The sequence below is a fragment of the Neltuma alba genome, unplaced genomic scaffold, assembly GCF_004799145.2.
Source record: "Neltuma alba isolate B1F8T4 unplaced genomic scaffold, ASM479914v2 tig00011916_pilon, whole genome shotgun sequence".
Taxonomy (NCBI): domain Eukaryota; kingdom Viridiplantae; phylum Streptophyta; class Magnoliopsida; order Fabales; family Fabaceae; genus Neltuma; species Neltuma alba.
Window position 1 is genome coordinate 1,016,576 of NW_021636509.1, and position 13,292 is coordinate 1,029,867.

The following is a 13,292-nucleotide window of genomic DNA, read 5'->3' on the forward strand; positions in this document are numbered from 1 at the left end:
ATTAGTGTTAAACTTTTGGAAACAGGAGGGGGGAAGACCCAAGAATTTAAAACTTCATTATTTTCACCACCACCACCGTATTATTTTTCTTTATCGAAACTTCTAATTGTTCTCTGGTTGAGAACTCTTTTTAAGAGTCCTCTGAACCCAACATAATGGAGACTTCTCAATCCTCATAACTTAGAAATAAAAATTAAATGATGGAGTAACAAATAAACAAAGTCTTGAATTCTACATTTTAGGGACACTTAAAGCTACAACTAGAATATGTTTGCAACAACTAAGACGGTTAATAAATGTTCGTATAACATTTCAGACATTTACCTTGACCATGGTTACGTAAAAAAAAGATTACGTTAAAAAAAAAGAAGAAGAAGAACAAGATTAGCAAATGGAAATTCAATTAGGACACTCTGCAAGGTCCCAAAAAACAATAGCAACACTTTTAAAACCATAAAATACAAAATGTAAATAACACGAAGTTCAGTTACAAATGTAAGACAAATTCATAAGAGTTCTAAATTAAATATGGTATTCATTTCAAGATAGTAAAAGAGATATAAAGGCATCAGCTTGAATCCACAATGCATCAGCTTCCTTACTCTTGAGGTAGTAGAAACATTCAAGAGTTTTCAATGTAAAATGATTTAGGACCAAAACCAACTCAAAAATTGGGTCCTATATTAAGGACCGGAGGAGGAGGAGTATAAGGATCAGAGGGTAGTATTATAAGAGAAAAAATATTAAAAGGTAAAAAAAATATTTCAAAAAAATAAATAAATAAGTGTTGGCGGATTGACGGGCCAACCCACTAACCTACCTGGTAGGGTAAGGTTGGCTAAAAGCCAACCCGCCTTCAAACAAGCTTTTTAGCCCGACCCGCTACAGGCTTAACCTGTCACGGGCTAACCTACAACCCACGGGTTGGCCCGTATTACCAGCCCTAACCCTACTTCCTAGTTGATCAGTTGTTAAATCACCGAGCAACATGTACTTCAACTCAAAGGGAAACTAATTGCACATCTTAGATATTTTAGCTGTGGCCATATTATGGATTTTTGTTTTGGCATCTGTATGACCAACAAACTGAATGAAATGTAATTCCCACAAACTCTCCTTGAGATTTTCTGAAAATATTTTGCCCATTGAGTGAGAAATCCCTCATTGAACATTCGAACTATCATCAGATCTCAGTAAACCATTAGTGTTAAACTTTGGAAACAGGAGGGGGGAAGACCCAAGAATTTAAAACTTCATTATTTTCACCACCACCACCGTATTATTTTTCTTTATCGAAACTTCTAATTGTTCTCTGGTTGAGAACTCTTTTTAAGAGTCCTCTGAACCCAACATAATGGAGACTTCTCAATCCTCATAACTTAGAAATAAAAATTAATGATGATGGAGTAACAAATAAACAAAGTCTTGAATTCTACATTTTAGGGACACTTAAAGCTACAACTAGAATATGTTTGCAACAACTAAGACGGTTAATAAATGTTCGTATAACATTTCAGACATTTACCTTGACCATGGTTACGTAAAAAAAAGATTACGTTAAAAAAAAAGAAGAACAAGATTAGCAAATGGAAATTCAATTTAGGACACTCTGCAAGGTCCCAAAAAAAACAATAGCAACACTTTTAAAAACCATAAAATACAAAATGTAAATAACACGAAGTTCAGTTACAAATGTAAGACAAATTCATAAGAGTTCCAAATTAAATATGGTATTCATTTCAAGATAGTAAAAAGAGATATAAAAGGCATCAGCTTGAATCCACAATGCATCAGCTTCCTTACTCTTGAGGAGTAGAAACATTCAAGAGTTTTCAATGTAAAATGTAGATGTAAAAAGCATAATAATTTCAAAAATCCTTCACATAGAGAAGACAAATAACTGAATTCATACAAATAAAATAACATTTGCAAGCACTAACATAATGCAGAGGAAGATGAATAAATATAGTTATAGTCATAAAATAACATTTGCAGGCACCAACATTTGAAGACAAGAAACTCATAAAAATTATAAGAGTTACAAAACACAATTGCCTAAAAAAAATAAAACTCGTCCTCCATCCTCAGATAGCTCGAAGCTCGTAGCTCGTCCTCCGTCCTGGCGTCCTCCATCCTCAGATAGCTCGAAGCTCGTAGCTCACTTCAAAGCTCATCCTCCGTCCTCCGTCCTCCGTCCTCCGTCCTCAGATACTTCAAAGCTTGTCCTCCGTCCTCAGATACTCACCAATATCCGCCTGGTGAAGCACCACAATACCATTAGGGTCCAATTTCCTGCAATCCTGAGTGGACTTAGCAGCCACGCCAAAACCCAGGGGCACATCGGACATGGAAAACACCACAACCCCATCACCAGGCGAAATGCTCTCTGTAATCCTTCCCAAGGCACTCTTCAAAACATGATCCCGTACAAGAAAGACATCTCCGACTGGATTTCAGCCAGACCTTGTGCCTAGCATTAGCAGCCAACAAGTTCAGAGCCTGAACTGTGAGATGAAAATTACCTCGTGAGTATATTTGCCGATGCAAGTGCCGAGAGAAACGAGGTTGGGTCGGGCTATGTTGGTGGCGCGCTTGACGAAGGATTCGCTGACGTAGTAGACTTTGTTCTTGTTGAGGCGGAAGCAATAGCGGCCAGGGTTGGAATCGGGACCTTCATGGGAGGGATTTTCAACGATGCTCCTGAGATTGTTTCCGACGAATTTGAAGAGCCTTTCGAGCACTGCAGTTGTCTCAGCCTCGTCCAACGGTCTCATCTCCACCTATGAAGACGCTCCTCTTCCGCCGACCAGTTTAGCTCTTCAGAGTTCAAGCCCGAACCCTAAAAAACGCACGAAGGAAAGCCTCTCACGGTCGGCGGTCGGTTGGAAAGTAACGAGTATATAAATAAATCCTTTCTTTTTTCAAGCTTTAGCTTGCCGCTTTGTACTCCAAAAAAAAAAATAAATATATATATATGTGTGTGCGCACACACGCATGTCTCCAAAAATATATATATATATTAATAAAAAAGACAAATAAATATTTTGATATTTGATTATTTAGGAAAAATAATTTTTGTTCCTTCCTTTGAACAGGTCCAAAGCTTGTGGCGGCATGGATATTGTTGGACTTGTTTAGAGTTTTGTTCAAAACAGATTTTTAAGGAAGTTAATGTAAGTCAAAACAAAACTCTCCTCATATGTTTATCTTGTTTTTGGTAAATCATATTTAAAAAGTTACTCATAAATCAATCTAAACAAGTCCATAATTACATGTGACGGGAGACAGTGACTTTGTTTAATTGATTTAAGTTTTATGCTTTGAAGAGGGAGCTAGACTTTTTATTTTTAATGAAAAACTCTGCATTTTACTTATCCACAAAACCAAAAAATGTACATTGCCTAGCTACCTAACTTCTTTCATCAGCCCCCACCTATTGTACCAAGGGTGGTTGTTGATGGTAGAGGTTAAACGTCTCTTGTGCCTGTGAGCGGACCTTGCTAGAGAATCCGCAGTAGTATATATGAATGAATTATATGAAGTGCCTAGTATTGTGCTTCATTTCTTTCTGTCCCTTTGGGCCATTTACATGGCAGTGGATGAACATTGCTAGAAATAGCTGGTTTGAGAGATATTCAGTATTTTGGCACAGCATCCTTGTACAAACCCATGGTATTGCTTCACTCAATGTTATCCTTTGCTGCCCTTAAATCTTGAGATATCAGATATCTGGTAGGACATAAATCGTTTCGTCTATCCCCGTATAGAAACTTATGCCACAATAAGTCTTCAAACAAGATTTATCTTGAGACATTTTGGGCACTACATATTTTGCGGCCTCTGGTATCAGTATCCCATCGATTTAAGGCTTCAGTTTTATCTACTTCATGCACTGAGTAATGATTTGTGAACTAATGTTCGAAAAAACAGAACTCCCAACTTTAAAATTAGTATCAAAGAAAAGCAAAGCAAACAGAACTTAACTAAAAGTTTGTAGATTATTTCTTACTTGGATGATGGTCAGAGAGAGCCATTCCTTTTACGTTGAAAGTCCTCTGATTCTTGTTTGCTTGCTAACAGGGGGGGGGTGACTTCGATGGACGAGTTTCTCCAGGAATTTTCCCGTCAGTATACAGAAGTAGAGAGCATGCACAGGAAAACAATTGTTGCAAGTACGACAATCAAAATCTTGCATTGTTCACCTCTCCTCTCTACCTTGCTGGTTTAGTTGCATCTCTATTGGCATCTCCAGTAACAAGGAAGTACGAGCGAAGGGCAAGTATAATTGGTGGTGGAATCTGCTTTCTTATCGGATCGGTTCTCAATGCAGCAGCTGTTAATGTGGCCATGCTTCTCCTAGGTAGAATCATGCTTGGTGTTGGCATTGGATTGGAAACCAGGTAATCGGCCACACTTTAAAAATAAAAATTATGTCTGCATACTCGTGTTAGCTATGGTACTACCTTCAGACTGACTGAAAACATTAGTTCAATACTGTGTCACATCATATTCCGCATTAACTCTGCAATGAAACCTTTAACAGATTGTGATGTTAATGTGAGTTTATAAACTTTCCATGAAAAGTAAGGTGTGATGTGTTGAAACATGAAACAGTAAATAGGTCCAGAATAACATGCATTGTGGTTGAACTTAAAAAATAACAGAGCTCCACCTTGTGGTTGTTTTGAAGGCAATTCCTATGTCCTTGTCAGAGATGGCCACCAACCCACTTGCGAGGTGGCCCTGAACATGATGTTCCAAGTGGTGAAAACTTAGGAATCTTCACAGCAAACATGGTCAACTATGGAACGCAGAAAGCTTCACCCATGGGGGTGGAGGCTCTCATTGGTCTAGCTGTTATACCAGCTATTGTAATGACAGTGGGCGGAATTTTCCTTCCTGATACACCTAACAGCTTAATAGAAAGAGGATTAACAGAAAAGGGAAGAAAGCTACTTGAAAAGATCAGAGGAACCCAAGATGTTGAGGCAGAGTTCCAAGACATCATCGATGCGAGCAAGATCGCAAACTCAATAGAGCATCCCTTCGAAACATGCTGGAAAGGAGGAACAGGCCAGAGTTGGTCATGTCAATCTTATGCCGATGTTTCAGATCCTTACTGGAATAAATTCAATTCTGTTTTACGCTCCTGTACTGTTCCAGAGTATGGGATTCAGAAGGAATACTGCTCTATATTCATCTGCTTTGACAGGAGGAGTTCTTGCTTCCTCAACATTTATTTCTATTGCAACGGTTGACAGATTGGGACGCAGGGCTCTGCTTATCAGTGGTGGAATACAAATGATCACATGCCAGGTAAATTAAAGAAACAAATTTATGAAGCACAAAGCATTCTAAGAGTTATCTTTGTGTGATGATTTAAAATAAAAAAGAACACAGCTGCTATATATTGCATATGTGAGTTGAAACTAGTAACAGAACAAGGATAAAATGCCTAAAGACAAGACACTGCTTTTCCCCGGTGAAATCAGAGATGCGAATAAAATGATATCAAACAATCCATCAATGATTTAAAACTCATGCGCGCCCATTGAACTAGTACGCTACCACACAATTAGTCGCATTAGAGATTATGGCAGCCAAAATAAATTTAAACCAATGAAAATCAGCAGGACTTGTCAAGTCGACTGAATAGTGAGGTAATGCGTTCAGAGGAAGTTCAAAGAAACCAAGCTCGGATCCCAACTTGGCTGTCAATATGATCGTACTGTGTCGACACTGCATTCGAACATTGAATTGTATTTCATCAACCACGAAGTACCCGTTGCAACCATTCAGAAGAGCAACTCACACGAACAAATAAGCCCCACACCGACCAGTCAGTCAAACACGAATTGCGAATTATCATCATGCTGTTTTCAAAGGCCTATCCACCCCAGGAGGTATCCTGTAGAACACAAACAGATACACGTACGAAAATTTTCATCGCAAAATCCGCCTCAACAGAGTCACTAGTCAATCATTACATCGCGTACATCAAATCCGAGCATACGATGACATAATGGACAAAGTTTTAAAGAATCCGTTTACATGCGCAAGGATCCTTCATTCTTAAGACCGCGAAGTTTTTCCCTTTAATCCATGATTTTCGCATCCTCGTCGAGAAGCAAGTTCACTCACAATCAAACCGAATTCAAGATGACAGAAGCCCATTTTACGTTTCGGCCAAGAACTATGGAAATCATCCTCTAGGAAGAAAAGAATAAATTCCGAATAAAGAAAATAAAAACATCACAAATGCAATAGGAGGGCATTAATCCAGTGCAGAAAGCTAACTATAGGGATCTTATTGCATCAAGATTCAGAACTACATCAAGAAGAAATAGACAACAAGACGAAACAAACACCTGAAAGAAACGAACCAACACTAAGTACACTTCCTTCTTCCACAAGATCTAAAGGCCAGCATACGCACGCATCCTACGGACACAACGTAAATCCACCATGTTGTACTTTTAAAGAGCACATGAATTTACAAGACATTTATAGCCTCGAAAGTCGAACCTTCCGTCCTTAAGTGCACTAATACTATCTAACTGAATAGAGTAAGCCCTCTTTCAGAAACTAAATAACAAATTCTCGTCACTGCAAGCATGTCTAGGCATAGCTTCGATCAATTGCTCATTTGCTCGCATCCCACAGCCAACCTCTTGAAAAAATAAAGGAAGCTCGTTGAGATTATGCGAACGACCATCTACGTAGGAAGGAAGAACCGAAATCCTATCATCCGTCAAACAATCATCAATCACCACTAGAAACTTCATTCTCCGCCGATCATAAGCCTCACAGCCCCTTCTCATACCAAATCAAGCCTTAGCAACCGCCTCAAGTCGCTGGTGGCTGCCCCGTTCTTCCCTAGAAATCCCGGTACCGGCAATGAACTCGGAGGCGGTGACGCAGCAAAAGCGGATCCGGCATAGATTCCGTCCTTCAAATCCGAAATCCTAATCTGTTTCTGCACCATTTCCGGGTCCGGACCCAACCGATCAGTCGATCCCAAAACCAAATCAAAACCTTCGTCGCTCTTGGGCATTTTCTGGTTGTTTGATGAAACAGCAACCGCTTGCGAGTGGTCGTCCTCCGAACTCAACCTTTCCCCTCGCTTGAGGATCTTAACCTGGCCCATAACAAGTTTTGCGCCCGCACTTTTCGCCACCGTGGATCGACCACCATACCGACTCCGACCTCGATCGTTATGATTAGCTTGAACGGCCACCGGACTTCTCTTCCTCCGGCGACTCTGGCCGACGTGAGAGTTAGGAATTGGAATAGGGTTAGGGTTAGGGTTTCTTCGGGATCTGACAGGCGATGCCGTTAGGGCTAAGGCTTCGCGGCCAAACCGACCTCGAAGACAATCTTGAGAGCGAAGTATTGCTGTTGCCATTTCCAACAAAGAGATGGGAAGATAACCGGAAATTGAAAAAACAAGCAACCAATCGCAAATTGAAATGGTGCATGATGGGGAAGCAAAACTTCATCGATATTTATAGGCAAATGAATCACGTGAGGCCTGAACGGCCTTCTAAGTGGCTTCGCTCTATTCTAGTTCCGTGTGATAGAGGCTACCGGACCAGGTCACGTGAGATGGCCTGAAGGTCGGTTTTCCTTCAATGTTACCCTTGTAACACATACAATGACGTGTCAAGTCGTGAGTGGAAACTTGTAACAGGAATTCGAGTCGTAGAAGAGGGATTGGGAGTTCAGAGCGGAACCGCCTTTGGAGAAATATAAAGCTGTAGGTGAGAACGGGTGCATTGGATCCATGCCGACCTTGAATCTCGATTTGCGTTTACACTTTACACGTACCACACCCAATAAATCCGCTTCTCCAATAAACGCAGATATAAAATAATGTTAATAATTTTTTATTAAAAGAGAAATTAAGAGAGTGTTTGGAACTAAAACCATAGTTTTAAAAGTACTTTTATAGTATACGAAATAAATATATGAAAAAATTTATTTTATTTTACGTAAAATTGCTTTTATGTGCTTCCAAACACCTCTTTTTACACCTTTATAGATTTTTTGTCTTGAAGTATTTATTTGGATCTGCTGATTATAAACATATTTAGGATTAAAATAAAATTTATCGCACAGAAAAATTAGTTTTTATAATTTTATAAGGATATGGATCAAAGCTTAATAGTAGGGACCAAAATCAAACTTATTAAAAGTATAAGGGCCTAAAATGGGTTTAATCCTAATTTCTTTTACAAAGTAACCTTTCTACTTTCTTAGTCCTTAATATAAGACATTCCTTAAGAAAAAAATTATTATCCAAAATATAAGATGTTGTTATAATAATTAATGTGATTTTTTTACTTTTATTCCTATTAAATATAGGAGGGAGACCAAAAATAATAAAAATATAACATTAAAGACAACTTTATCATTTTTAGGGGTAAAATAATTTTTTTAATCATTTTTAAAATATATTTAATAACTAAAATTTTATTTTTTTTTAGTACGTAAGAAAAGTTAATCAACTTCATAAACCCGTGAGAATTACTTTAACAGTTCAACATAAGCAAATTTAATCCTATTGAGACGATATAAGCAAAGTTAGTACAATTAACTTCAGCGTTCTTCATGAAAATACAAGAACTAATGGCTATAGAACCTAAAAGTAAAATTATGAGGATCAATAGCTATATTAACCTTGCTGGCAAAAAAAAAAAAAAAGAAGCTATATTAACCTTATTTTTTAACATATTTATTCGAAGATCAATCTATACTGAGGGCTATCTATTTCAATTTCATGGCCAAGGATTGAAATGAATATGAATAAATTGTTTATCGATGATCATCATATTCATAAATCTATTTGAATACTTGATGAACAACTAACAATATTATACATGAGATGGCCAAAAAAAAAAAACAAGACTACCTCCAATGCTTAATATAAAAATTAGTCGACTAATTTGAATAGATTAAGAAAAATACTTAAGTTAGTTATTTATAATAAATAAATGTTATCTTTTTAAAAATACACTTGGTAATTATATATATTGGTTGGAATTATCATTTGATAAAATATTTAACATGTGCAACTACTATAAGGATTATCTTACAAAAGGGATAAATATAAAAAATAAAACTAATTCAGGTCTTATATTTTGGATTAAATTAAATGTCAAACTAAATACTACCTCCAATCTTTAATATAAGACCTCGTTTTGACTTTTTTTAGTCCTAAATATAAGACTCTAATTCACTTTGTCTCTAATATTTATGTATTTTTTTAGATAGTCCTTCTAACAATGGTAGTTCTAGCTAATACACTTGATTAGTAAAGATATTTTAAGAAAGACAACATTTGTTTATGACAAATAACTTAACTTCTTTCATCAATCTTCTCAAATTAGTCAATTAGTTTTTATAATTAAAACCGAAAATAGTATTATATTAAAGATGGAGACAGTATTAGATATGAATACATTTTTATAGTATGCCCGCGGGGGGGCAAAAACCCCCAACAGCCTCATGTTCCTCTCTTTCATCACAATCGCACATTGACTCCTCTTATGCTTTGGCAAATCACAATCCACAAATTCAACGCAGACATTTAAGAAGAAATCAGCATAGATCTGAAAGTAAATCAAATCATTTTGAAATAGGCTCATGGCTTTAATAATTGTTCCCTCTAAATTAAACAATAATAAACAAACATCTAGGTATTATATCTAAAATCCAAGAGATAAAAGCCTTAAACCTCAATTTGCTCTGATATTTGAATTGAAACTAGAAACTAGATGAGGAACCAACTTCAACGCCACACTGGGGCAAGAAGACAAGGTCAACAAGATGAGAAGGAAGAGGAAGATGATGATAGATTTAGAAAATGGCAATTTTAAAAATGATACCACCTCCCGTCCATAATGAAATGTTCTTCCAGTGTTAAATGTAAGACTTTTTTGATAATGTAATTTACACTATATAAAAAGTCTTATATTTAGGACTAAATGAGTATTTAATTTGTAATTCAATTTAGAGTTTGTTTGGCAATTTGCTCATACCATGATTTGGGCCAAAAAAATTGCTAAATAAGGAGGAAAAAGCACAAATCATGATTTTAGCTCAAAAACCGTAGTTTGGGGAAAAGCAAAATTGATCTGTTTTTTGGTTCAAAAATTGGAAAGTATTAGAGTACATTCCAATCCATTCCAACAAATATGTGAATTTTTTTTCACCAGACGGATATACCCCTCAATTATTCATTTCATGTTTCAAATCTTTAAAGCAAATTAATATTTTTTGTTAGAAAAAAATAATTATTTTTCTATAAATATATTTAATCTTATAATTTATAAATACATATACACATATTAATTATTTATTAATTATATCGTCTTATATATTATTAATTATGTTAGTAAAAAATATATTATTAACAATTTTATTTCTTCAAATTAAAATATATTATGAAATCTATCTTTTATGTAATTATTATATTAACTTATATTTTTTTTAGTAATTTGTACATATAAAAAGTGATTCTGAGAACAATTATCCAAATATTTACTTTATTAGAATCATTTTTTCACAAAATATATTTTTCAAAAAATCTATTCTCCTAAAAATCTATTCTCCAGAAGCTATTTTTCAAATCATGGTTTGATTTCATCCAAACATCCTCTTAAACTACAAACTAATCTTATATTAAGGATCGAAAGTAGTATCGATGTGAAGTGAAAATTCTAAGAGATAGTAATGGAGATTGATAGGGAGAATATAGGTATGTGGATTGTCAAATTTTTGGCAAACATAGTTGTCAGGAGAAATAATGAAATGCCTTAAGACCAATGAGGTGCAAGTAGATTGGTCTCATGGCTTCCTTGTAGATTGCAACTACGATGTTGTCAGGAGAAAGAAAAGGTAAAGTGATGATAAAATAGAGAGTGGAGAGATATCCGATAAGATATGATGCAACCTCTTGGAAAGGAGCCAAGAGAGAGATGCAAAGAATAGGAAGTAGAGGACAACCAAAAACAAAGACATCAATATATAGTTAGATTTATGTAATGTGATGGTTAGAATGGTTTAACTCAACTGACATACATTTGAAAATTTTAAAGCGTGTGTTTTGGAATATTTTTCTTAAAAGTAATTTTATAGTATACGAAATAAGTAAAAAGATTTATCTTAACTTGTATAAAAGTATTTTTAAGAAAATGAAATAAACACTCAGTTTTATATAAATATGAAGTTGTGTATACAACTTTTTATGAGTACAATGGGTGCGTGAATTGCTTTTATCCATGAAGGATTAAAAAAACAAAAGATATATGATGTGATGAGCTATTATTTACTTTGATAAAGAAAACAAATTTATATTTAAAATAATAATGTAAGGGTTGTCCGAATCAATTTTGCATATTTTTTTAAACAATACTTCTAAAAAAGTCAACAAAGTTTACAACTTATTTAATATTTTTAATTCCTATGACGTTTAAACTATTCTTTAAGTAAATATTTGTATTTATAAATATTAAAGACAATAAAATCATACTTGAATTTCATTTCACAATTTTTAAAACTAAATTTAAAAATATATAATAAATATTATGAAACTATAATTTATTTAAATTGTATCAAATAATAAAAATATTATCAATGACGCTTTTAGATAGAAGACATTGCACAGGGGAAATGATGTAAAACCGGAAGGGGAAAGAAAGAGATAAAAGAGAAAGGCTAAATTATATATTTGGCCCTTTAACTTTGTATAAAATTTTAATTTGGTCTTTTAACTTTAAAATATATGTTTTTAGTCCTTTAACTTTAAAATTTTTTAAAAACATGATGACATTAAGATCTTAAATATTGATAAAACATTCTCAAATGCTTAAATGTTAAGTTTAATTTTCAAAAAATCCATAATTCTTATAAAAAATCATCATTAAAACTTATTGATTTTAGGGTTAAAGGACTAAATGTATGTTTTTTTAAAGTTAACAGGTTAAATTAAAATCTTATACAAACTTAAAGAACTAAATGTATATTTTAGTTAAAGAGAAAAGAGTGGAGAGAGGAAAAGGGAAGAGATGGGAGAAAATAGAAATCAGAGGAGAAACAATAACTATAATTTGATACAATAGTCAAGTCTAGTATGCGGAGAATGAAAATCTTAAATCTACTTATATTAAAATAATAATAAAAATGAAAATAATAATAACTTTTCCTAATAATAATGAAAATAATAAAATACTAACAAATCTAATCTAAATGAGTCCTCAAAAAATGATAGATCCTAATAAATCTAAATATCCTATAATTATAATTATCCCACGATCATTTCTTATCCCATATTCGAACGGGAAATCACATACATTTTTAGCATATTCTCATAAATTTGTCAAATAAGACATACATAATACTCTTTCAATCCCTCCTAATTATTAAATTAATTTTGGTCTTAAATATAAGACTTATTTTTTGTATTTATCAATTTTTTTCTAAATTATCCCTTTAGATACTTCCTCAACCATAATTAAGTAGAAGAAGGGGTAAGATATTAAGAAAGATAATTATAGTATTTTAAGAAAAAATGTCTTTTTTTTTATAATTAACTAACTTACCTAACTTTTTTAATCTAATCAAATTAGTTAAATATGTCTTATATTAAGTATAGGAGGAGTATATATCAAAGTGGTGTAAAAAAAACTCATGCTATACAAATTAATTAAAATTAAAGCCACCATTATTTTTCCCTACTTGCAAAGGTGTCCGTTTAACACTGGACGGTATTTCGAATAGAATGCCATCCAATAAAAAAATATATGTGCATAGAAAAAGAAAAGAGAAAATTGCAAAATTATATTGTCAAAAGCCAAAGTGAAGTTGTCAAAAGTCCCTGTCTACGTTTCTAAAGTCTTTTTTTATAATTTCCTCAAAAGAAAATTATCCAGCACTTTCTAATTAGTAAACCACAAGTTGACCAGCATATACATTATTTGAATTGGAGCATACACATCATTCATCATACTACTATTACATGTAATAAATTATACGATTTTCTGTAATATGTGGGTGTGTATTTTAAATTGATATTATTTCACCGCTGGCAACATATATTGATATTTTCAAAAATAGTAATCGAATACCTGATTGGCTTATGGTTGCTTATTATCTAACGCATGCGAAATTCATTGACTCAGTCATCTTTATTTTTATTTTTTTAAAATTTTAAAAAAATTAAATTACTTAAAAAGTCTCCGAAACTGGGCGGTTGAGTGCGACATCAGCCATGCTACGTGTAGAAAACCATG

The 13,292-nt window shown here is 34.0% G+C and overlaps 1 protein-coding gene and 2 pseudogenes across 1 annotated transcript; 1 reads left to right on the top strand and 2 right to left on the bottom strand.

Annotated features, from left to right (window-relative positions):
* Positions 1-2,183: 2,183 nt before the first annotated feature.
* LOC114719387 (60S ribosome subunit biogenesis protein NIP7 homolog) lies at positions 2,184-2,774 on the bottom strand (annotated as a pseudogene).
* A 683-nt stretch (positions 2,775-3,457) lies between these two features.
* LOC114719488 (sugar carrier protein A-like) lies at positions 3,458-5,325 on the top strand (annotated as a pseudogene).
* A 953-nt stretch (positions 5,326-6,278) lies between these two features.
* Positions 6,279-7,505, bottom strand: LOC114719420 (uncharacterized). Its single transcript, XM_028904915.1, has one exon. The coding sequence runs from the start codon at positions 7,403-7,405 to the stop codon at positions 6,818-6,820; it is 588 nt and encodes a 195-aa protein (XP_028760748.1). The 5' UTR covers positions 7,406-7,505; the 3' UTR covers positions 6,279-6,817.
* Positions 7,506-13,292: the final 5,787 nt, after the last annotated feature.

What these genes read in the sequence shown, in the direction of transcription:
- LOC114719420 (XM_028904915.1), bottom strand. Translation starts at nt 7,405, where the DNA reads ATGGCAACAGCAATACTTCGCTCTCAAGATTGTCTTCGAGGTCGGTTT.